Genomic DNA, 26,857 nt, shown 5'->3' on the forward strand with positions numbered 1-26,857 from the left:
ACTGGGAGCTCTATACATATTTATGGGGTTGAATCAAATTATGACAGCACCAGCTCTTTTAATATAACTGTTCTGAGGTTTGGGAAAGTGTATCAAGTAAAAGTGTAATTTAAAAACCATAGTCTTCTGAAATTTCCTGAAGAAAGTTCCTAAAGACTTAAGTTTTTTATATTCTTATTTTCAAGGGGAAAGCGATAAATAAAACGAGGCATATATTACCATATATATGGGGATACTGATCATTTATTTGCTCCCCACATCTGAATAGGATAGAAATGTTTGTCATAGATTCACTTTGCTTTATGCAAAAGATGCATACTAGGAAAGTTATGTGTAAATCTAACGTCTATAAATCAATTTGTGTATTAAAATGCACTAAGGGAGCAGTTTAAAGAGAACATTTTTCCAAGTGAAAAATATTTATATAAAAAGGATAGTTTCTGAACTTATCAGGGAGTTTGCTTACGGCAGAGAAATATTTTTCCTAGGCAGAGAAATGTTTTTCCTAGAATGATAAAGGCTCTCCTGTATTCCAGTAAAAATTTACCTGGCATTAATTTCATGCTTTTCCATAGTCTGTTTAAAACACTGGACTTCCTCCTAAGAAGATTTCTAATTTATACAACAGATATTCTTGGCTAACTAAAATAAATAACTCCTCTCACTCTCATAAAGTTGGTATGTATCATATATTATTTCTGGTTCAGTTAATAAAAAATTACTTGCGTGGGCATTTAACGATTTTAACACAAATGTTATTGGAAGGAGTCAGTATATTATACTCTTGATTTGCAAGAAGAACTGAGGGCTGATGTGAATGCTTATGCAGATCCAGAGTATGGAAATGGACACCAGGCACAAATCTCAATGAAATAGTTACAGTCCAAAGAACCAAAGGTGTTGTGTTTGGCACTGAGGTTTTATATGAGTTTTACTTAAATGTTTCCATTTTCCTTTTTTCTAGATTGGGCAGGAGGGAACTGAAAAGGGAGCTGGAGTAGTGTGGGTTTAGGATTATCGCTGTTAGAGTTTCTAGTGAGTCTGTCAGTGTCCCTTGCATTCCGAATGCGGAGTTGCCCCTGCCTCTTCTCCTGCCCAGTGGTGGGCACAGCAGAGGTCCTTTAATAATGCATTCACTGAGATGAAAATAATATTCTTGGCTCCGCCACTATGCATTTAACACATTGTCAGCAAATGCCACGTGGAAAACCCAGTGCTTTTAGACTGAGGTTCTGCCGTGCATAAATAAAACACTTGAGTGTTGACCTTTTTCGGTAAACAATACTAGAAATGTTGAGTACCTTTAAAATTCAAACGCAGCTTTTAAAATGTGTTCTCATTTTCATGGACAGCTGAGATCTGCCTGCACTAATACACAGCTAATCTGAGGTCTGTGAAGAGCTCAGGAATCATTCAGACCTGGTTCTTCTTTGCTCATTTTAGCCCCATATGTGGAAGCTCTCGGGCCTGCTCTCTTCGATTCTCTCTCATTTGGGCATTTTGATTTCCCAGGAGATCTTCCTCATGTCTGCGCATTTGTCTTGTGAGCATCCCATCTGGTCCAACATCTATGCCTCCACCCAATTTTAATTAAGTAGTAAAGCTGACCTTTATTTATTAGAATTTTACTTCAAACATGGATATCCCCCCTCCTACCTCCACTTTAAAAAATTGTTTCTTATTGGCTCTGTCTTTGCTCACTCCTAGAAAATATCTAAGGAGAAAAACCCCCACCTCGTTGTGAGATCTCAGCCGACTTTTATTCCTGATCCTTGGGATCAGCACACACGGAGCCCCGCGGCTGCCTGGAGACTGCATTTACCCAAAGGTGACCATTACCAGCAGACCTGCAGTACTGCCTTGGGGCAGATCGGTTCTGGGACGGCCCTCCAGGTGGGAGAGCTGCATCTGACCTATTCCACTGGATTAAAAATTAAAATCTGTTTAGAAGCAAGCTGCTCACTTCTAGCCTGGAGCATCTAGTAGTATTCCAGGTTAATGAGTGTGTTTAAGGGAACTGTGTTTCCTTCCTGCTTGCTTGAGCTCTCCCCCATCTCTTTTTGTTTTACTTTTCTTGTGCTTCTGCTTTTCTGTTTGGACAATGGAAATAACCATCATAATTCTAATAATCTGAGCTGCGATACTAATTTAGAAAGACATAATAACCTTTGTAAGAAATGACATGTGTAAATTTAGCTTAGTGTAAAGTAATTTTCAATCAGTTAACTGGAGTCTCTAGTTAATAGAAAATCCTTTTTTGATTATAATGGTTTCGGGGAAAATTGCAAATAATGTAAAAACAAGTTCGCACCATAGAATTTAGCTAATACCCTGGATGCAATATGGAATCATTCGGACTTCTTACACCTACATTTATACATCCAGTACAATGTATTGACTACTAATCTTCAGAATGGTGATCTGAATACATCGGAAGTATCAAAAATGAATAGAACAGTTCCGCATTCTTTCCTTGTCTTTCATAACTGTGACATCTTGAAAAGTACTGGTTAGTTATTTGTAGAATGTCTTTGATTTGGATTGTCTGATATTCTCTCATGATTAAATTGAGGTTATACAGTTTGGGAAAGAATACCACAGAGGTGATATACCCTTCTCAGTGTCATATCAAAGGACATGTGATGTCAATATATCTTATTACCAGTTTTAACGTGTTTTTGATAACATCCATTAGAACAATGTTATTTACTCCTTAGTAAGCCAAATTATGTCATTCATCAAAACAAGTACTCTTCTATTATTCTGATGATTGAGGCTTATATTTAGTATTTTAACAAAAATATGCTTTTATAAATATACATTTTCACCTGGATTAAGATGATACTTCAGTGATTTTTTATTATAATTAACGCTTTTTACAGTATTCCAGTTTTAGGCATACATCTAAGGTTACTCTGATTTGTTTCTGATCTGTAAAGTAAAGTTGTTAGAATTAGATGAAATGATATATGTGAAAGTGGTAGCATATGGTAGGTGCTTGGCAAATTTAAGGTAAGGTAGAATTATGATTTTGATAAGTTTTGTGTAAAAAAACTCACATTGAATCTCAGGGCAGTAAAATTTCAGGAATTAGTTAAATATTGTAGTAAGTACTGTCAGCAAATATTTCACTGTTCAAGCATATGGAAGTGTATTGATCACAATTAGTATAGAGATTTTAACATTTCTGGCACTTCAAGTTAGCCACCTGTTTCTACTCCTTTAATCATTCTGCTAATAGGAACTTTGAGTTTCCCATTAGTTCATCCTTTCATTCTTTTACTTGTGTTATACCTAACTGTTAGACCTGATTATTAACATATAAATGATATGAAAGCCCCAGGTTCATCAGACTTTGAGGCTAAGACTTCTCAGATGTAGATAAGGAACAGGACCAGGGTTTAAATGGTATTTCTCAGGTTGGACACCTGTCCCTTTTTTCACCCTTTTAGATATTTATTCCCTATTTTTAATTTGATTTATTTTATATAAGTAGCCATCTTATATAACATCAAAGTTCTTGGAGCCAAAGTGTTTTCCTCGAGATAAAAAAATCTAAAAATATCTTGTCTGTAGCTGTATTTATTTTTTTTTTTTTATCATTTCTGAAATCATTTTCTGGGTCTATAACACACTCACGGACAGACCTGTAGGCATACTGAAAGTGATGCAATGTGGCCTGAAAATTTTCACAAGAAAAATCTGGCTCATTACTCATTTGTTCATTAAACACCTGTGTTTTGCTAGGTAGGTGCTAGATACACAATAGTGAGCAAAAGAAAGAGAATGCCTGCCTGCATGGCACTTCAGTCTAGTAGGAGAGACAGACATTGGGGAAAAAGGAAATGGAGAAAAATATGTATTTACAGATACACAAAGTATTATGACGTTAAGGAACAGGGTGCTGTGAGAGAGGATGGCCATTAATAACGTAAGAGATGTAAGATAAGATTCATTGAGTCAGACCAGTGATTACTCAGCCAGTGCTCTGTCTGCAAGAGCCGAAGCCAAGGATACCGTAACATCACATTCATGAACCCTTAAGGTTGGAAGATCTGAAAGGTCATCCTGCGAACTTTCCAACCCGTACTACATGGTTGAGTATAGAAGGTCAACTCACTGCTTCTTCAAAACTTCAGGAAGCCTTCTCTCCTTCCCTTCTTTCTTCTAATTAATTAATCATATGTTGGTTTATTGACTGTATACTGCAGTGGCTGTCAAATTTTAATGCACATCAGAATGTCCTTTGGAGCTATTTTAAATAATGCCTGGACATTATATCAGGTCCACTGAAATCAGAATCTCCTGGGGGTGAAACCAGAAACCTGTGAATAGTTTTTGAATATTACCTTCTTGTACCATCACCAACATATTCCAATTGCTCACCAAGTCTTATCTTAATATCTCCAGAAATCTCTCTCAAATCTATTCCCTCTCTCCATCGTCTACGCCTGGTCTCTAATAATTACTTCTAGTAATTCTCCTGGGGGTGGAGACCAGCATATGTACTTGTAAAAAAAACCTCCTCAGGTGACTCCAATGTCTATCAAATGTTGAGAACCACTGTGTACCAGGCACATAGGCTAGGTCTGTGGCTACTGGGAGAAGCAGATACTTGCTTGGGGACAAACATACTTTTGTATATTATATAAATTCAGTAATGGAAGCATTTGATTGCTCTGCAGAAAGCTCACATTTTCCTCCTTTCCAAACAAAACTAATAATTTAACTGCTCTCGTGCCTTGGAAAGCCCCTATTTTTATCCACCAAGTCCCCTGAGCCAGAAACCTGTGAATAGTTTTTGAATATTACCTTCTTGTGCCATCACCAACATATTCCAATTGCTCACCAAGTCTTAGCTTTCTATCTCCAGAAATATCCCTCAAATCTATTCCCTCTCTCCATCATCTTGCCTGGTCTCTAGTAATTACCTCAGAATTCCCTCGAGCTTCTCTCCCTGTAAGCTTACCCTCCACTTTGCTGTAAGCATTATCATTCTAAATTACAAATTTGATCCTGTCACTCCCAATTTAAAATACTCCATTGCATCCCCATTGCCTTTGGAAATCAACTCCTTAGCACGGCCCCTGCCTATATTTTCAGCATCATTCCCCACCATTTCACCAGTTTCCCCTTAAGCGCCAATCAAGCAAAATACTCACTTTCTATACCATGCCATACGCTTTTCACTTAATTATCGTTGCTCATAATGTTGTTGATGCCTGAAACACCTTTTATTCCTTTTTTTTATAAGATTGGCACTCGAGCTAACATCTGTTGCCAATCTTTCTTCTTCTTCTTCTTCTTCTTCTTTTCTGCAAAGCCCCCCAGTGCATAGTTGTATATTCAGGTTGTGGATCTTTCTGGTTGTGCTATGTAAGACGCTGCCTCAGCATGGCTTGATGAGAGGTGCCGTGTCCACACCCAGGATCCGAACCAGTGAAACCCTGGGCTGCCAAAGCGGAGTGTGCAAACCCAACCACTTGGCCACAGGTCCGGCCCTTTTATTCCTTTTTAATACTAATACCCCTCCAATTTTCACCTTCATCCATCCTTCAAGAAAATCTTAAATGACTTCTACTGACAGAGTTGATTAGTTCTTCCTTTATGTTCTTTATATTAACCTGTGTTTTAATTAATGTATCCATTTATCTACATACATATCTATCTACTGACCTATCTATCTGGGCCTCTTTTCTTTGGAGTGAGGTTTTTTGTTTGGATTTTTTTTTTCAGCCTAGAACTTAAAATGATGTTACATGCAGTAGAGTTAACTAAATATTCACTGAATGAATGGGAAAAAGAATGAATAAACCTGAAACCAATTTGCCATATCCCCTAGCTGTTGGTCCTAATTCCATTCTGTAGTGTATTACTTAACTAATCTAGACCAACTTCTGTATCTGCTCTCCTTGTAATATGTGAAGATTACTCTCACCCTGTATCTTTTTTGCCAAGTCACAAAGCTAGTAAAATGTCATTCCCAAACTGACACCAACTCTTTGGAATTCCAGTAGTCTTTATGGGCAGTTTCCAAAGTTGCACTAAATTCTCAAGGTGAAATGACCTAATCCTGATAAATGTGATACAAACTCAGATTTGCAAGAGAGAAAAGTGAGTAGCATTCAACCTAGGATCATGCCACATTGGATCCAGGAGTGGGTTTTTCACTTGCCTGTTTCTGGCTCTAATGTCTTCCCTCTCCCCGTTCCCGCCACCACCTTGAGCTAAAATTCCGCACTTGTGTTATTTATTATATCCTTCCCACTTTCTGGATTACTTTGCTCACAGAAGGAGACTCACAAATGGGAGTTGAACAGTTCTGTCATCTTTGTTGTTTATTGTTAAAGGCCTTCCCCAAAAGTATTTCTATTTTTCCTTCGTCCTCCTCTTCGGATATTTTAAAATATATTCCATATACTACCTTTGGTATTTTTTCAAAGTTTTCGATTTCAGTCCTTCTGGATTTAAGCCTCTCCAGCGTTCTTCTAAGAATTCTTCCTACACTTTTGTGATTGTCTTTACTTTTGCAACATTGTTTCCATTTACTTCTCATTCTTTTAGAATCAGAATACGTCAGAGAAGTTCTCATAAAGACATAGTGATTTCTGTAGCGGCATCCCCTTTTCATTCACTAGGATTGTGACTGTAAAGTTATATAATCAAAATTTTATTTCTCAGAATCTCTTTTATGTTAGAGCTGATATGTCTGTGTTCATATCATACTTACCTTTTTGCTGAGCTTTTAAAATGTTTTTCATAAGTCAATGGCGTGGATCTGGTTAAAATTCATGTCCTCTGTCCTCACTGTTACGAACACCAGGCTGGTGTAGTAACTTTCTTCTAAGAGTCCGGTCATCTTCATGTTGTTATTGACTCTTTTTTGCAGCTGGTCCATACGAAGGCTACTATATAGTTCTTCCCAGTCCCCAAAGGTTGTCAGCAGACTCCTGCCATTTCTAACCTGGTTTAATTAAACCATTGTAAATCTGCTCTCCATGACTTTATTTAAAATTCTCTGGAAATAGATGATATTTTGTGTATTTTTTGGTCTCTTGGTTAATGAATTCTGAGATTAACAGCCTCTTTACAGCATCTTTCTATGCTGTAAAAATGTGCTTTATTTTCATTTTACTAAAAGAATCTCTTTTACACTTTGAGCAATAAAACCCTAGTTTTAGTATTTAGTATCACAGTAGTTAGTACTTAGTATTTAATATGATGAGTTGGTGAGCAAATGCGTGTTTATATTGTCAAGACTTTCTTAATCTTTTCAGTCTGTCTTTTATAAAAACCTCACTTTAGTTTTCTAGTTGATAAAATAGCATCTCTATGTAGGAAAACATTTTACTTAGGAAGAATGAATTTAAGTCCCTTGACATTTTCCTAAAAGCAACATTTTAGAGAATAAAAATTACTATTGTCATTATATGGTCTGGAAACCGATACAATCTAAATAACTTCACTTAAATGTAAAGTAGTGAAGAGTCAGCTCTGTCCTTTCAGTGGCCTCCACCACTCCTGACCCACTGGGGTGACCCACTGGGGTTTATACCATTCCCTTCTTGAGCAGCCCACCCACTTTCCCTCTCTCTCTTCCTGTTGAGCTATTTTTTTTTTTTTTTTTTTTTGAGGAAGATTAGCCCTGAGCTAACTGCTGCCAATCCTCCTCTTTTCGCTGAGGAAGACTGACCCTGAGCTAACATCCATGCCCATCTTCCTTTACCTTATACGTGGGACGCCTATCACAGCATGGCATGTCCGCACCTGGGATCTGAAGCAGTGAACCCCGGGCTGCCGAAGCTGAACGTGCTCACTTAACCAGTGGGTCACCGGGCTGGCCTCGTTGTTGAGCTATTTTTTATCCTTTAACACTCGGCTCCTATGTTTCTTCTTTGTGATGCTTCCCTACCCCTCAGATGAAAATAACATCTCTTCTCTTTCCTCACGACACATTTCTCCATAAATTTCTTTCTTTAATATTATTGATTGCAACATCTAGTGACTGAGCTCCTAGGTATTATGGAGACACATCATTCTATGAATGGCAATAAAGAGTGGTTAGTAGATGTAATTTTTTTCTTAACCACTGTATTTTTTTTTAACAAAAAAGCATTAGTTGCAAGAGCTTTTAAAATACCCACTGTGTGTAATATTTTATACTTTTTTTAAAAGAAAAAAAATATCTAGGTTGTATAAGTGACATTATTTAATGTTTTGAAGCATGTGAGTCACAATTATCCCCACACATTTCAACAGACTCAGGCATCAGTTTTTAAAGGACAGTATTTAACTGAGCCTGATGCTGGTTGCAGTGGTCAGTAGCTGGGCAGAGAGGATAGATGCCAAGAGGATGTCATAGGATGAGCTGGCTTCCCACAGTGTCTTCTCTGCCACATGTTTGTGGCATCGTCTCTTGGGATTGGGAAGCGGAGGAGACTGTGCATATTATGCTGCTAAATAGAGTCCAGGTGGTCAACCCATGTTTGATCCAACAGACTCCACTGCCTCCTACCACTTCTCAGTGGTTTCCAACATGCAATGCTACTAAAAGTCCTCAGCTTTAAATTGTTCCAGGTCTTAGGCTCCCTCGCCAGAAGAGCATGGCCCATCAGTTTCCATTAGAATAACCAAGAAGGAAAACAAATGGCGTTTCTTTGTGAGATATCCTCATCATAAATGACCAGACAAATCCTTACTGTGGGTCTGTCTGCTGTGTACAAGGTGCTATACTAAAACACTGATCATTCATATTGCTCCTTGCCTTTAAATGTATGGGAAACTAGTTGGAGAGAAAACACAAACCCACAGACATACAAAGGAAATAACCACAAAAAAATGGAGCATGTTAAATGGCAAAAGGGGCATATAGAACGCTGGTTGTCAAAATGCAGGTGCTCTGCAGTTCAGTGGTAGATACCAGCTTAACAATTTTTGCCATATCTGTACCATCAGAACATTTATTTACTTATTTATTTATTTATACATGATTCAGTAAAGCATCTATTTCGGCCTCCTCTTAAGCAGTAATTATCAGTGAAATCATATGGTTTTCTTCTAATACATTTTTTTCCTGACACATATTAGGTTGAACTATATGAAAGTGCGAATATTCGGCAATTTTTTAACGCACAAAAACATCAAGTTCACATGACTCAAAATCAACATAACTATTAAAAATTAAAATAATGGTTTCATTTCTCACATTAAATCCCCTGACATAACACCCTCAAGGAACTCTAGAGTTGGAGGGAGCAAGCAGTCATAAAGAGTTGATCTCTTAACATTTCACAGAGAGGTGGGCCTTGACATGAGCCTGAAAGGAAGGATGCACAGGGAAGAGTAGGCAGAGCAGTGCGCACAGGGGAACAGCCGTGAGCCGTGCTGTGTAGGAGGCCCTATGCACAGCCAGTCAGAAAGGAAAGCTGATGGACCAGCGACAGAGCTCCTGTCTCCTCTGATGTAAATTCTTAATCCTTGCATTTATTTGAAAAGCATGTTTTCAAAGCATATGAGCCCAGTTTTAAGACCTTTCTGAAGTTTGCTGAAAATTATTCTTGTATTATTACTAATACCTTCGGCAGGGTCAGCTATTTCTGTTAGAGATTATGTGACTGTCAAGGGGGTGACTGTGGTTGGAAAGACCCTGTAACGCAAGCACAGGAGGCATGAGTTTGACTGCATGAAGACAGCTGCGTGGAATGGAAGACTCCATGGCAGTTTCCCTCTTAGAGAGTTAAGCTTCCCTGGGTATCAAATCCCAGCAAGGACTCTCCTGCCAAAGACAGCAACTGACGGGGTTGAGGCTCCCCCAGTTCATTCTAGAAACTCCCATTGTCATTCTTGTGGTCTTTATATCTTTCTGGCCCAACCCTACTGTGCTGAAGACTCCAGCCTCAGGCTTTCCTCCTTACCAGGTGCAAGTAATGGGTAACCACCCAGCACATTCCTCTGAGCTTACTGTGAGGGTGAATCAAAGGTCAGTTTCCCAGGATCGGTTTCTACGGCTGCCATGCCTATCTGGCCCAGCCTTAGCCTGCCCGAGGTGCGTTCCAGCAAAGAACATTGAGGCATCTGACCAGTGGGCCACGGAACAACATGAACTATATTTTCTTGGAATGAAAAGACAACAACTGTGTTCTAATGTGTTGAAAAAACTCACTGAGTGCTTCAAGTCATGGAAATGTGTCCACATTATTTTCAGAGCTCGCTGTAATTTGGAAAATTATGGATAGGACTTATTTCTTTATATTTAAAGAGAAAACCTTGTATATGTTTTATTGACAGTTTATTGGTATTCGGTATCTAGTGTTAATTATTTCTGTCTGGCAAAAAGAGCAAGGCAGGCCTACTGCCTTGAGTTAATGGTGTCTAGATCTAAAAAAAGCTGGAGGGTCGAAGTAGAAGCCAACAGTAATAACCACAAAAACAATCCATAAATTAATCTCAGAGTCAAGATGAGGGCTAAATTACATATAAATCTTTAAAATGTCACAGTCATTTTATTTCTCGTGAGTCCAGGGAAATCATAACTCCTGATGATGACTATATATCATTTTCCTTGAAGATACAGTGAACTTCATTTGTTTAATTGAATCATTCGACAGATTTGTGTGTTGTGTGTGTGCATTTTAAAATGTAGATTTTATTAATATTCAGGTATGGTGAAGCCAAGAGATCAGGAGAAGATTGCCATTGAAAAGTCAGTTTGTTACTCACAGTTCCTAAAGGAGAGAGCATGCCATACTATGGGGGGCTGCATGAGGAGGCACCAGGGTCAGTTAGGATACAGAGGGACTGAGGGACAAATATGGGCATTTTTATTTATTTATTGTGGCTTTTTTGAGGGAAAGAATAGGTGAAGCAGGGTAAGCAGCCTTAGGATTGGCTAGTGGAAATAATTTCTCCTGATTCGAGGTACAAGGGCTGTCTCTAGCTGTCTGGAACCTAGCTGTGGAGTGGTTAGGGGAGGGGGAGAGTGGTTTGCCATGTGAGCCGCACAAAGGAGATAATTGAGGGTATAAGCTCTGGACTGGTTGGGAGCACGTTTGAAGACTGTGCTCCCAGGTGAGCAGTTTGCTATCTCCAGGAAGGGGCCAACTCTGGGAGGAGCAGTCTCTCCAGTGTCAGCAGGGCCCCAGCTGTCAAAGCATCAGAAGTACAGAAAATAAAAAACGTGATTAATACAGTATGTATATATATGTGCATATATGTATACATACATGCACACATATTCATAATATTTACTCAATGAATTTGGGGCGGAGGGAGAGAAGATGCGTGTCTACCGGGTACCAGACACCGTTTGGCTGATGGCAATTAGCAGGAAAAGCATAAAAAAACTTTTAAAAGTCAACCTGCCCTATGGAAGTCCAACTTATCAAAGAAATAGTTATGCAATAGAACCCCAGAATCTGAGAAATCCTATGGAGAAAAATAAGGCTGATAGAAGGGCAGAAGGTAACTAAAGTTGCTATTTTCGGTAGGTCAGGGAAGGCCTCTCTGCAGAGGGTGATATTTCAGGAGAGAAGGGACCAAGGGCAGAGAGCAGGCTTGTTGTACAGGTGTCTGGAGGAACGACAAGTGCAAAGTCATTGAGAGAGGCTCATGCTTGGCGAGCTCAAGGAAGAGTAACAGGGCCCATGTCCTGGCAGCTCTGGGAGAAGGAGAGCTGTAGGAAATGAGATTACAGAGGTGGCCAGAAGGGAGATTCTGAAGGACCTTGGAGGCCATCCAAGAGCCGTGAGAAGCCATTTGTATATATCTCTATGATACTAAAAACTTAAGCCATATGAAGACAAGAGTTAACCATTGGCTTCAAAGGCAAATTAAGCAGCCATCACCTCACTCTGTTTTCTTATCTTCAACATTATTAAATTTTTTAATATTCACTTGAGATGGCTTAGTTTGCAAATGGGGAAGCCTAGTTTCTTTCTCCACAAAGTTCTACATTTGGGAATTTTTTTTTTATAGTTTCAATCAAATCAAACAAATGAAAACTTCTCCACATAATACAAAAGGACAACTTTAGGTCATGACTGTTTGAACATGACTTTCTGTACCATTGGGTTCCCTGGCATATATGTGGCATTTAAATAAAATGAAATACAATTTTAAAAACCGCCACACTTCTGCAAATCTGGGAGAAGAAAAAAGGTCTGTGAGTAATCACCAATTTGCTTTTATTTTCTGTTAAATTGTGGTGTTTTTTTGCACTGGGTATCATTTACTGAATATAAAGTAAAATCCACTCACACTCCACTTACCAAAAGAGCGCCCGCAAAGAAAACCTCATTTCAAATCTAATTGTGGACATTGTTTCTTCGTTAAAAATTCATAGGGTTTGTGAATGTGTCGCATAAGGACTGGAGTCTCCATTATTTCCCCACCTCTTTTCCCACTGCCAATTCTGATCAGAATTTTAAAACACCCGAATCTACAAAGGTGTTCTTTGAAGAACAAAAAGAACAAAAAAAAAAGAAGGAAGAAAGAAAAGGAATTATGAATATAAATAGAAAGACCTCCTGATCAAATCTGCTGCGGTTTCCCAATTTAGTTTCAGTATGTAGGTAAATGGACGGAGCCAGCAATCGTCTGTTAACCTCAATGTCTTGTTCCTGCTGTTAACTTGCCTCAGCAAACTTAAAATGGGTTATTACCTAATAGCTGATCGGTTGTTTTGTTTTAGGTGAAGGGAGGAAACTCAAGAGTAGGCTGCTCTCTTAGCTTCTTCTCTGTTCTAGTTCTCACACCTCTCTACCTACGTTAGCAAGACCTAATTCACGTACCACTTATTCATTTTTGCTGCAGTGGGCAAGCAATGCAATGCAGTTAAATGCTTTGGTTAGTCTTCACATTGAACTCCTATTGCTTGTACTTTATATACTTTCATTGATTTGGGTCACAAATATGCAAATACAAGAAAAGTAGTAGAAAGTATAAAATAAGAATATATAACTGCATATAACAAAACTGTGATCACATGGCATGGAGGAAATGCACTTTTCTGGATTTCCTATATACGTTTACAACCATTGTATTACATTTAATGTATTTCAGAAATCACCTTTTCTTATATAAACTTACTTTTGCAGTTTAACTCAGAAAGGCGCTTGCAAATTCAGAAACAATTTGAGCTCCATACAACTCTGATTGGAAGGATACAACTATAATCTCTCTTTTATTCTGCATCACATTTTCAGTATTAATCCACTTTTTCTCTTCCATTTGCTGCCTTTCCTAAAACAGCCTGCTCTTCCTCTTGGTTCCCAAGTGTGTGATCTAACAGCAGATAACATATCCAAAAGGCCCTGCCATTGTTGGCTGTTGTTCTGAATTGCGTTTACTGGATCAAGATGTCAAGATTACACTACAAGCTTTTCCCACTGTTTGATCTACTGGACAACAGGAGTTTACAAACCAAAACAGAGATGCTACTGCCAAACCCCTGCCACACACGGGCTCAGACCACCAAATTGATTATTCTGGTATCATGTGTACCAACAATGAATTAGATCAAAATATTGGTAGAAAAAACCAGAAAGACCAGAATACGTTCTATTCAAGGGGGAATCGGCGTGAAGATGCGCTCACGAAATTGTCCTTAGTGGAGTTTTTGCTGCTGTTTTGTGATCGAAAGAATTCCTTTATGAGAACCTATCTAAAGGCATCTGGATTTTTACTATCAAAATGTCTGACAGTTTTGCCAGTAATGTTTCATTTCTTTCAGTTCCTCCAGAACACATTATGCCTTAGTCCCTCAAAGAACTTGGGAGATGAGGAGTGAAGGCATAAAGCAGAAAAGCTCAGGAAACTGGCCCACAGGGGACTTGTGACAGGAGCTCTCCTATGATATGCAAATTGTGCTGCCAAATTGCTGTGCACATTTTCATAGGAGAGGCAGAAAGAGGGGCGTCCCCAGATCAGCTCTCAGGGTTTAGGTTTATCTTTACTGAGAATGAAAAAGTAGGTGCCGCAATGGTAATGATTCTGATAAGCTCACAGTGGGACTTTGATTCAAGTGTGCATCACACGATAACATAGACTCCCTGCTTCCAGCACCTCCATTATGTCAGTGATCTCTTGGAATAGGAATCAGAAGTTAGGATTTCTGGTTGACTCAGCTCATGGCTTTACCCAGCTCCGCAGTATCTCCAGTTCCTTCCTTTGTAGCCTTTGTTCATGGTGGCAGGCAGAAAGGAGAAGTGAACTAGGGGCCTGCCTGTGGCTAGCTGCCAGTGGAATGAGATTGTGTTAGAGGCATCCTGTTGGGGAGATGTAAGGGAAATAGAACCGGTAGGGGTTCTGGCACAAAGTGGGTAAGGAAAAGGAATAGTTACCCAACCTTACCTCCCAGCCATCCCATTTCTGTGACCCTGACCAGCCTTCCCGTCTCGCCATCCTTATCTCTCACTGTTATATTTCCTTAGGTAGTAGAAGTGTGGTGGGGTGTTGGTGTATTGGAGATTGTAGATAGGAGCTATCTACACAGGGATAACCATCCTGGGCAGTCCTTGATGGTGATAGCGCTTATATCAAGCTCTCAGCTCAAACCACAGCTTTATCCTCAGTATATGTATTTGGACAAAGTTAAGCCCAATTTGGGCAAAGGTGTCTGTGAGATTTTCTGATAAAACCTAACCCATTAAAACCTTCAGGCTACAGAGCAACCCCAAGTAGATGTCTTATGCATTTGTTCCCCCTCTCCTTTTCTCTAAACACACAATTAATATTCTTACTTTAAGGAAAATGTGCTTCTTAGTAAAGCATGGGTCTGGAGATCTTTTCCACTGGTGATTTCTGCTGATTTGCTCAGATTCTTTCCCTTGCCTACTTTTATAACTGAAGTAGAGGGGTCAAGATGGCTGGCTGGAGCCTGGGGTGAGGTCCGTGCAAAGACACAACAGAGCTTCCAGCTCCTGATCACCGTGGGATCCTCAGCCTGTGGCTCCACCTTGCCAAGGCAGGCTGTCTCCTGTTTCAGTGCTGATCTGGCATTTTCCCTCCAAGCATCTCTGGCTTCATGTTTACTTACTGCTCACGGTAACTTCTTCTGGTTTCAGCCTACTTGTCTTTCTTTTTTCTGAAGGCAGGAGGAATCTTAGTGAGTTTCCTTCTTTACTGCAAGCCTAGCAATACATTAATAAGTACTTATATCCAGAATCTAGTTGTTATTGTTTTCTTATAACAGGAAGGCTCCAAAAAGTATCTAGTTTGCCACATTACAGCAAGCTGGAGTGTGCTCATGCTTTTTAATTTGCAAACTCCTTGAAGACAGGCTATGTGTCCTGCTTTCCAATATATTCCTGATCTCAAGCACAGTGACCTGTGTACAGTAAGTATTTAATAAATATCTGTTGAGAGAATGCTTCCCCAGCAGAATGGAACTAACCTTTTACCCCAGATTCCTCTGTCTTTAGAGCCAATCAAACCAAGAGGGACCTCCTACTCCAGTTCTTTGTTAGAGAAAACCTCAGTTCCCCAAATCTATAACGACGGAGGTCCAGACTAAGACAAAATGAGCCCTGGGCTCTACGGTTCATTAGCTTTGTGCCCTGGGGTAAATGATCCAAAAGCTTAACTTTCTGAACCTTAATTGTTCTTCTTTTGTAAAAAGTTTCTAATAACATCTAACTCATAGATTGTTGTGGGTTTTTCATGAGCTCAAAGATGTGGGACTGTTCTATAGTGAGCCATTTTCCTAATGGGCGCCTACTTTATAGACTTTAGCTTTTTGAACTCATTTCAAGTATTAGTGTTAGTAATAATAGCTTTCAAATAAAAATGTCCTTAGAAGAATGTTAGTTGGCATCTATGTAAGGTATATTGATGTTTATTCTCAGATTGAAAAGAACTGTGTCACTATACTACCATGCAAATGTCACTACCAGGAAGAAGGACAGTTGAATTAGCTGGTAGTTAGGAATGGTAGAAAGTTTGGGGAGTGTGTTTGAATGAAGATGTGTCTCCTATTAAAGTTAAGAGTTTGGTATTCAGAGATTGTACTGTGGGAAGTCTGGAAATAATGCTGCGTTTAGTTTTATGTTGATTATGTGTCTCACTGTTACGTCTACCTTGTTTTGGGCTTATTAATGGAACTCTGTTGTAGAGATTGTGTCTGGTTGATATGTTGGATAAGTACACGAATGCATGTCTACTTCACTGTGCAAGTAATAAAATCATCATCTTAATTGCATTAATAGTCAAGGCCTGGTGAACATCTGGAGTAGACAACCACTGCACTTCTCAAAGGCCTTCACTTCTTATACTGCACTGTTTAACCACCACTAGTTGCTGGTTATTTTCTTAGTCATTATTTTACAACAAATATTATCTCATAAACCATAAAACTTAGAATTGCACAAGAATAAGAACATCAGAGGACTTGAAGAGTAGAAGATCTTTTTCATTAAGACTAGAAAGGAAAAAAAGGTGATGATGCTAGTGGGAATTCTTTTAAAATATTTGTTTAGGTTGGGTTTAAGCCATCTACCTGTGAAAATAATAAACCATGGTAGCAACAGCAATATACTGTAATTCCCACAAAGCACATTCAGCATAATTTCCTTTTTATAAATAATAAAACCATAAATAAATACTATGACTGAGCTTACAAGAAATTACATTCAGTATCACGGGCCAGATGTTTTTCTCTCGCATCTGTGTTCTTTAGGGTCAGCTTTTGCTCGCTCCTCCGCCTTCCCCCGATAATATGTGAGTAATCTGTGAATACATACCTGGGGATGGCATTTGATCCTGACCCGAGTTTGGCGAATTTGTGGGGAAATATAGCTTTATGTCACAGGTAGAAGGCAGGAAGGAGACCGACAGTGCCTCCAAACAGCCATTTAAAACCTTCGTAGGCCCCAGGCAGGGGCAGCTTTACTTTCGGAGGCCCCATCCCAGGTCGTATCAGACCTATGAAATGCACTCCCACCTAACATTCGATACAATCTTGTCTGCAGGACTTCTGGACAGGATTTGTATAATTCCGCTTTTGAAATTATTTGCCTACAAGTTACTCCTTTCACTTAAAACTGGCTCTGATTTCTCTGTAATTGTGCAGACTCAGGAATTTTTGACGAAGTGAGGAAGGAAGCCTTACTTAACAAATAATCTTGAACTATAATGACGTCTACATGAATATTAAATTTGACAATTATAGAAGTTATATGTAAAAATTCATAGGTATTTCATTACACGAGTGTTTGTTTTTGATCGTGCACATTGACACAGAACGTTTTCAGCTCTCTAATAACGTAGACCTCTGTGTCTTCAGTGCCTCACTGATAACACTGCCATAGTTAGAAAACAGGCTGCTTTCTCAGGGGCAGATGGGTCCTTGATCTGGACGACTGGAGTAGAGAAAGAGCTCCTATTTGAGGAGCTTACTTCTCCGAATGCCATCCCCTGGTAGGGAAGGATTTCTATATGACATTCTTAAGAGGCAAGTGTCACCTCCTACTGTCAGGGAGGATGAGTGTTAATGGGAGAAGGTGGAGTGGGCAGCGGCACACTTACACCTTTTTATGGAAATCCATAACCAAGATAGAGAGAAAATAGAGAAGGCATTATAGCTGTAGAAGCAGCATTTTACAGTGACCTTCAACCTTATTTTCAGTGCTGGAACCTTCCCATTAGCATTTATCCCATGCCCCCACCCCCCTTTTGGGGGCAGGAACCTCCATGGGGGCTTTCTGTGTTATAAATGCCTTGATGAGATCACTGCGTGCAGCCAGTCCTTACTTCTGATGATGATCCCTGACCTCCAAAAGCAGCTAGAACATAAAGACCTTTATCAAGAAAGAACCAGGACAATCTTTCCTTTAGCTTCTGAACCATGAGTGGCCCCTGGAGGCTAGAACCACCTTGACGTGCCCCCCTCTTCACCCCCACCCTCAGGAACCTGAATACCTTTGGGTCCCGCAGGCCTTCCTCTCCTCTGAGTACCTCCATTTGATTCTTGCTGAACACAGCCAGTGGCACCAAAGGTTTGACCCTTTTCCTCAGAATGCTCCCTGCCAGCCTAAAACTTTCCAGGTGGATGTCTTGCTGCACATGCATTTGTGTTGGGCGCTCATGCCTCAGTAGCTCTCCCCCAACTAGCCCACCCCCACGAGGTAGCCACACCATCTGCGACCCCCCATGGAGTAAAAAAGGCCAGTCCAGGGACCGGACTGCCCTGCCCAGTGGTTACAGAACGTGAACAAGGGCTGTGGTTGGTCCTTTAGAGAAAGGGAAAACAAGGTCTCTGGCCCAGGGCAACACAGTGGAGGTCGGGGCGTCCTACCGAGTCTGTAAGTCCTGGGGTGATGGAGACTGCAGGGCTAATGCTTTATTCATCGTGTTGCAATGGCATCATTAAGAGCACATTAGTTTAAAGAGTAACTAACGTGTTCTTCGGGCCCCTCCTAGGAGAAATGTTAAACAGGATGAGCAACCGGCTCCAGCTGGTCACAGTCTGATCTGGGTTTTATTGCAGGTAGATTTCCATAGATTAAAGAGCTGTAATCAGGGCTTTTTGGAAAATAGATAATTCATTTACCAGAGTTTGTAGCCATTTAAGGGTCACTTATTCACCCACTACAATTAAAATGTTCCACTTTGTAGCTTAATATGTTTTCCATGGTTAAGTCGAGGTGTAAAATGAGTACATAATGAAAAAACTGAGTAAAAAAACAGCACAAATTATAGAATTATACATTGTCTGCCCCTTCTTGTATAAGATAATAATGTTTACAGAAATCGCTTTCTGTGCATAAGTGTGACCGAAAAGACCAGTATGTGACCGATAGGCCTTTCTACACTATGCGTGCATAAAAAGTTGTTCTTTGATTTGTGGCAGCATCTGTGGTTGATAGAATTCACATCTCCTGATGGCTGTGCCTTTGAAGCCTGAATGCCCCTGAAGTCTGTTGAGGAGGTGTTACCCACTTTGTCAAAATGACTCCTTCCTTGGTCCTCTCTGTTACTCTTTCCTGGCAGCCCATAGCTTTGCCATTTCAAGGGAAGCTTTTCTATAGTTACAGCATTCCGTTTACTTTGTCCGTTCTGTAGGACTTTTTGAGTAGGCACGTGGAGAAAACAGAGAGTACAAACAGGAAACTTGTCGGTTGAGGCGAAGCATTAATTCTCTGACATGTGCTTATTTGCTTTCGTAAACTTGTCTGTGACTGACTTAGTTGGCAGTCATGCCTCCATATCTCGATTCAGGGGACACAAGAGTCCCTTTCCCAAGGCCACACCTCACTGCAGAAGTAGGATTCAAAGGCAGAGCTCAGATCTCTTATTTTCCAGGAAAGGGCTCAGCTGAAGGGAGAATCTGTGAGCTATGATGGCTGTTTTGAAATAGTTGCCTGTCAGAAACACTTGGGGCCTTCTGAACCTAGAAGAAGTTGGAACTGATGAACTCTCCGGTTCGAACTTTGATATTCTATGAACCTGGGTGTGCTTGTCCTGAATCCCAGGGACTTTTTTAGAAAAGGCTTTACTTAAAATGAGACTCTTCTGGTGTTAAGGGATCCAGGCTTATGTTTACGGATGAGATTGCTTCCTTTCATAATTCACTCACCTGCAGGGCCAGCAGTGATAACTTTTCCTATGGTGGGTGTATTTTGGAATGTGGAAACAACATATGATAACATAGTGTGTGTGTGGTTGATAGATACCCATTAATGAGAGGAGTGAGCTGACCTCTTACCTATTTCATACACGGTCTTCAAGTGTGATATTGCCCTTCTCAGAAAATCTGAAACAGTCTGTGTGTGGAAGGTCCTGTATTTTAAAACCTGCTTATACAAAGACTTTGAAGTTACATATTATTGTAGTACCATCCAGTCCCATTTTCTTTTCATTTCTGTTGTTTTGTGTGTCTGTGTGTGAGAGAGAGAGAGAGGAAGATTGTCCCCAAGCTAACATCTGTGCCAATCTTCCTCTATTTTATATGTGGGATGCTGCCACAGCATGGCTTGATGAGCACTGTGTAGGTCCACACCCAGGATCTGAACCCATGAACCCCAGGCCACCGAAGTGGAGTGTGCAAACTCAACCGCTATGCCACTGGGCCAGCCCCTTCTCTTTTCTATTTTTAATGGAAAGAGAAGTGCTTTATCCCTAAGGTCTCAAGCTTTCTCTTTTATTATTTCATTCAATTTAGAAATACAAAGTGTAATTTTTTTTAAAGCAAAGGTGTCCTGAAAATGAAATAATTTTACCTCTGTCATTTCTCTATATTTATATATGTAACACCAAATAGTATCTTTCTTTGTGTCGAAAGATAATCTGCTTTATCTACTATCCTGCACATAATGGTTTAGTTGTCTGTTTGGCAAGTTTGGTTATTTTTTTGATTGTATGGTTTCAGAGGGAAACTTCTGGTTCTCTCTCTCTCTCTCAACGTTGAGTTCTTCGAAGACAAACATGTCATGAGTAAAACCTTATCATCCATTCAGTAACCATTTCCTCCATAAGATGGAAGGAAGATGGCTTGAAGTTTAAAACTGGCTGCTAGACAAACTGGTAAAATGGAGGATGTAATCACAGAGCCTTAATGGTATTTTGTGTTTGAGAAATGGCCGGATCTGCTTTCTATCTTCTGGGGTGCGTGCCAAATTGAAACTTTTGCTTTCTTCCAATGATTTCACTTCTTTAGCACTGTATGTACATGCCTTTGTTACACTAATGCACTGCTTAATGGGTCTAGAGATGCTGTTATTTATAGATTTCAGCTCATTCACCCAGCAGCTGCGAGAAGTCTCACAAAAGGCAAACATCCCTGTAAGCTGCTTCTGACCCGGCAGGGTTTGCCAGGGAGGTGTGGGGTCTTAGATCTTGGAGAATGACTTGTTAAGTGCACCAAAAGCTTATCTGGAAAGATCTAACATTTTTTCAAATTGTCTTTCTTTGACACTTTAAATTCTTCTGTGTTTGAGCTTCCGGCAGCAATTTCCACTCTTGTGTTCTTTGGCTTTCAAACCTCCAGCCTTGGGGATCGGACTCTGGAAGTGAAGTTCCTTTATTACTTCCTTCTTTCCCTTTTCATTTTCCTTTTTCCTTTCCTTCTATGCCTGAATTCATTTGGAAAACATATATATGCATATATGTAAAATTTATGTATAACTTTAAATATTTTATAAATTTATAAATAATTATAATTTTATGTATGTATTGAGCACCTGCCGCATTCCAGGTACTGTGCTTGCTAGCTGCAGGGTATGCAAAGATGACTAGCTTCCTTAATCATTCTAAGCTTGTTGTTTATAAACAACTAATTAGAAAATGAAGTTACAAATGCTCATGTAGAGAAAGATACAGCTGCTATGGGAGCACGGAGGAGGGAGTACGCATCTCCTTTGTCTTCTTGCCTTAAAGGACAAACTAAAAACTACTTAGAACAGAAATGATGTTTGTCCTCAGGTGCACTGTGCTGGGATGTATGTCAAATGGTGACACTTTTGAAAACAGTGATTTTATAAATGTATGAGTAACAGGTTAGATATTAAAGAAGACCTTTTGATTTCCTGGCTTTGATGTAAAGTGCTACAGGATTCAGTCCTGCCTCAACTGGTCTTTGCCCGGTTCCATCCTCTGCCCATGCCATTTCCAAGAGGCAACTTTTCTCTCCATCCTTCTCAGGATCTTTTTAGCTTTATTTGATGTAATATTCCTGCTTTACAATTCTCTCATCAGAAATTCCCCATGGAGTCTAATCTAATTTAAATCTCTTCCTCAAAACCTTAATGTTTTTATTTCCCATTAATCAGGAGAGATTGATCGTTAATAACCAACATCCTGTATATTTAACATGATAAGTTTCTCATGCTTTATCTTGTAGTACCTTAGGTAAGCTCCACTATCAGCTCCTCTTCCTTACCCTCTACAAGTTTTCTCCTCTAAACCACCCCGCTACCCAAAAATTAATCCTAAGAAGTAAGGAGCAATGTAGACTTTATTGACATTTTTGTAGAGAGGGCAGGGAAAGATTTCCACTGGATACTTTCCAATGAATCACTTGAAAATATGCTTTAGTCATTTCTCTTCTCTGAAGTCCCTTTTTCCCTTGGGTGGCCACCAAAGGTCCCTTCTTTCATTCTCCTAAAGCACTTAGCCTTGGTGTCCTCTTGTTCTACATTTTGCAGAGAAATTCCACCCTGCCTCAAAACTTGCACATTCTGCTTATCTCCTAGGTCAGTAAAACAAAAGGCCCCATACTTAACAGAACCCATTCTCCTTAGCCAGTTTAGTAATCCTCTTTACTAATTAGAGTGTGTCCTTTGGGATCCTTTTATATTTGAAGAGATAATAGTGAGAAATTTATAAAGCTGATGAAAGACATTAGCTTTTCTACTTGTTCCTCAGTGGGAGAATTGGTCTGAATTACTTAGTTTACCAGTACAGGAAGCAGAAATGTCTCCCTTATTATTCATAGGCGGTTGCTTAAAAATCATGGAGTTAATACATAAATAACATCTGTTTAACAATATTCTGTATTGCTTTAAACTATGAAACATTTCCATAAACTCAAGAGAGTATCCTACTGATTACATGAAGATCAAAGTGAAATATTTTATTAGTGATAGAAGAGGAAAGTAGAATTTTGGATGGGAATGCATTTTTCTTTTTACTGTAAATATAAACTATGATAATACAAATGAGCAATTCCTATAAAAATAAAGTTTCAGATGTCTTATAAGTTTCCTTTGGTATCAACTCTTTACAAGACATTAATAAATCTGATTTTCTCATTATAATTATTTTTCTGTTGAAGTAGGCATGAACCTAATGGCGTACATCAAACAAAATCATTCTTTTTTAGAAAAAAGAAAAGAAAAGAATTTTCAACACCAACACCTAACTCATCTCTACCCCCTTTTAATAGGAATCTATGTTTTGTGGACAGATGGGTTTTGTTATTTGCAGTGTGTGTGTCTTAGGGACCTGTAAAAATTGGACAGGATTAGAGAGAGTTGTGTCAGTAAGAGTGGGAAAAGCCTGTGCCTTTTTTTTTTTTTTAGACCAAATAGTATTTTCATACTCTTGGTGAGTTTCAAAATTTATTTGCCCCATTGATATAACCCAGTAAAATCCTGAGCATAAATATATCTTGTTGAATAGTTACAAAACTGGGTATGAGGTTTTGTACTTGAAAATGCCTTAATGAAGAAGAGGTTAGATTTCAGATGAACCCTGCACAAAGCTGTATTGTTGCCCTTGGCATTTTGTACATCTGATTGTTTTGTGATGATCTTATCTCACTGAAAGCTGTAAATACAAACTACCAGTTTCACAAATTGGTCATAAATCTCTTGAAAGCTTTTGTAGTTGCATAGGCAGAAAGAAACCGAGAGAGAAAACTTCGTACCTCTTTTAAACTACATTGTATTGTTTTATCAAGGAATTGTAGAAAATGAAGAACTATTCTGCTACAAATTAGATGTGGCACAGAAAACTAGGGCAACACTTACTTTTAGAAATATCAAGTGTTACTCACTGTTTTAGAATTAATTACATAATTATCCAGCAGAACACAAAGATCCCAGGGCACCTTAATGGAAACACTACACTTCCAAATAAAATAATAATAATTAGCACCTACAATATTCAAAGTGCTTTATTAGTTATAATTTTTTAATTCCCCACATCTTTGTGTGTAAATAAACATCATCAGGAATAGTAATCTTTTTTATAGTTTAGAAATAAGAAAACTAAGGCAGAGAAATTGATTTGAATGATAAATTAAGCATTATGGTCTTGAATCCTTTAAAGAGGCAGGTATTCAATAGGAATGATAGATGTTAGTAGAGAACAAAAATAGCTCTTATGACTATTCATAAATTACTAGGTAGTAATTAATTAAAAATATCATCTTTCTTTCAAGCCCAGTGATCAAATCAATTTAATTTTTTTAAAGAATTGCATGGCATCCTTGAGACTATTGAAAATGCCTGAGATGTGATAGAAGTGACTTCACAGTCACCATTCTAGATATGTGGTAGCAACATGAAGTTGTATGGCTTTGAAACTATTGGAGTGGAGGTTGAAGAAAATAATAAATTGAATGTTACAAATTCTCTTTAGGCTGTAAATCCAGGTATACAAACAGTATCAGTTTATTAAGATGGGCATGAAAAGTGTGAGTGGAAGCTATGAGCCTCCAGGACACTTCATGCCCCTTTGTAAGACCATAATGACTAAAATGAAAACTACCATTGGAATGGACTGTTATAGAGCCAAGGAAAGTGAACATGATCCCTAAAACACTGTAGCAAAAAGGCAAGGTGAAACATAGCTCATCAGGCACAAGTCATAAGGCCCACAAGGGAAAGGGAGATGTTCTCTGATAGAGCATTCCAGAACTGCAGACTCACAGGACAGAGAAAAGCTATGATTAATGCCCATTTGGGGAGAATCTGAGGTGGAAGGAAGCCAGCCAGCTAAACTTCATTAGGGGAGATAAGTAAGACAAATAGTGACCTTGTGATCCTTTGAAAGGGTTGTACTACAGGGCCATTTGAGCAAAAGAATGAACACATTCTAGCCTGATTCTTTGTTGCTGATCTGAAATGGTTGGAGATGGAGAAAGGAAAGTGGTTTGAGGTTTCATCACAGAAATATTGGTGGTATGTGGATGGCAGACATTTAGTTCAGCTACCTATTTATGTTATTGAGTTTATTTTACTTGGTGAGAATCTTTTTATCTGATGGCATCCATTGCCTGAGATAATTGATGCACAATACATAAGCACATTCTGAATTCATTTGGGTAGTAGAGTTTAATTGCAAGGAATAAAATATTTGTCCTTAGGATAATTTGCTCCCAAAGTTGGGATCTTTCACTACTAAGTGATGAAGATGTTTCATCTTCCCGCAGACTGTTGGCAAAATTCTCCACTATCTCATATGGCCCCTTAGTTGAGGGCTGGGGACTTGTGAGAACTGTGGAAACAATTTGCTCATTATCCACCTATCCTTGAGACATTGAAACCCAAGCTTCCATTTGAATTAAACTTGTAGTCAACAGGCAATAAGTTTTTCTTTGACACTACACTGTTCAAAGGGATTACTGATACTTACGCCTAAGAATCAAAGAAATAAAAGACTATGCCATAAAAGGGCCAAACTTTCCACTAGATACACAAACAGACCATAGCGTCTCATTCTAATATAGCCATTAACGTAAAGATGGTTTAGAAAACTTTCTACATTTATATCTAAATAAAAATAAATATTGAAATTCAGTTGGTATATCAAATCTACTTAAAATTCAAATTTCTCACCCACCTAAGTGATGTATTTTATCTTTCAGTTTTGAACTGGTGAAGGTGCATTTAAAACATATGTGTACGAATGCTATGTTTTTGCATTTTTAAGGATGGAGAGAAAGCATAGCATTTTATCAATAGTGTGAAACAGAGGGGCCCTTTGCAACTTTATTTAATGTTTTATTGTTCTTTGTTTCTGTTAGGAAAGTGCTTTGAAAAAGTCTAATAAAAATACATATATATAAGCTGTGCCATACTAGGGAAAATTCAGACCAAACAAATTGTGGCCAGTTAAATCTATCTTTTCATAGAACTGAGAAAAACAAATGCTTTTCCTCTGCTGCCCCAGCACCCTCTAGATCTTCTTTTACGGGCTGCATGCCATTCTTTCCCTTTGCCTTTCCTGACTATTGTAATTTAGGTGCACTCCTTTGCCAGCCTTACGGTGAATGGCTTCTTGCTTTTTTCTTCCTCTTCCCTACTTATTTTTCCTCTCTGAATACATTTCACAGACGACCGTCTTCCAAAATAACAACATCAATTAATTTTTTAACTATAAAAAAATCATCCTTAGCCCTGAGTCTGCCCTCTGCATTGATGTGCAGTGCGTGGAAGAGGCTGTGCAGGGGCTGATAAGCCCCATTCCTGAAGTCTCTTCAGCGGGAGGCGAGGCTCGAGAAGTGCTCGCAGACGGGGCTGTTTATTCAGCCAGCCCAAGCTCTGCTCTAGGCAGGTTGACAGTTGACCCACCCATATCACAGGGCTCTGAAACCAAGCAGGGGGACAGCCACGGAGGCACAGGAAGCAGCTCCACTTCTGTGCCTGTGACTGGAAGTTGTTCTTTGTTGTTTCGTTGTTTGTTTGTTTTGAATAGACGGTAGTTTTTCCCTCGAAGGCTCATTCAGTTAACTGTTATAGTTTCTCACCACACTCTTTTCCCCTTTTGCAGAATCCAATGATCTCCGTGGGGACCCTGCACTCAGCCATCCAACTGCTCCTGCCTCCCAGGATGCTCATAATTCAATAGTAGATGCAGGTGGCATTGAAAGCATCACCCAGTGTCCCCAGCAGCTTCCTCAGATGATGGCTGCAGGTAAATGTCGGTGGCCAGCACAGGACACAAACAAGGCATTTTGAGTTCTTAGTGGAAAAGCTTGCCCAGATGTGAAAGCATGTATTGAACTGGCAGCCTGGGGTCCTCAAAGAAATCAGGCCATGGAACTAGTGACTATCAGAGAGCATTAAGTCAAATTTGACATGTTTTGCTGGTTTTTGGTTTTTTTTATAGCTCTGTGCTATTTGTTTTTAATATTATTTATTTGTTTTTATGAAAGTCTGTGCTTATAAGAAATATTTTGGAATGTCATTTTAGTCAGACACCTGCATTTCCTTAATGTGATGATGTCAAAAGTTTGTTGTAAGGGAGGGAATATGTTACAAAGTAACACTTAATAAATTCAGTCAGGACCAGTCTGACTACTTGACAGTTGTTTTTAGAGATTCTCTTAATTACTCTCAGAAACAGTTGAATATATTTATTCTTTGTCTACTAAGCCAATTGAGTTGTTTTACCAAGAGAGTATTCCCGCTTTGCCTCT

The 26,857-nt window shown here is 39.2% G+C and overlaps 1 protein-coding gene across 34 annotated transcripts in view; it reads left to right on the forward strand.

Annotated features, from left to right (window-relative positions):
- The window catches only part of ENOX1 (ecto-NOX disulfide-thiol exchanger 1), a 536,764-nt gene that overhangs the window by 318,231 nt on the left and 191,676 nt on the right, over window positions 1-26,857 (forward strand). For 32 of the 34 annotated variants that reach the window (XM_070578360.1, XM_070578374.1, XM_070578365.1 and 29 more), the window contains one exon: window positions 26,209-26,352. In XM_070578360.1, coding sequence (XP_070434461.1) covers window positions 26,340-26,352 — 13 coding nt within the window. In that variant the 5' untranslated portion in view covers window positions 26,209-26,339. Of the gene's footprint in view, window positions 1-1,707; window positions 1,894-26,208; window positions 26,353-26,857 lie in introns of all 34 variants that reach the window. The other 2 variants (XM_070578375.1, XM_070578377.1) reach the window with 2 other exon arrangements.

Source organism: Equus przewalskii, chromosome 16 (genome assembly GCF_037783145.1).
Source record: "Equus przewalskii isolate Varuska chromosome 16, EquPr2, whole genome shotgun sequence".
Classification (NCBI taxonomy): Eukaryota; Metazoa; Chordata; class Mammalia; order Perissodactyla; family Equidae; genus Equus; species Equus przewalskii.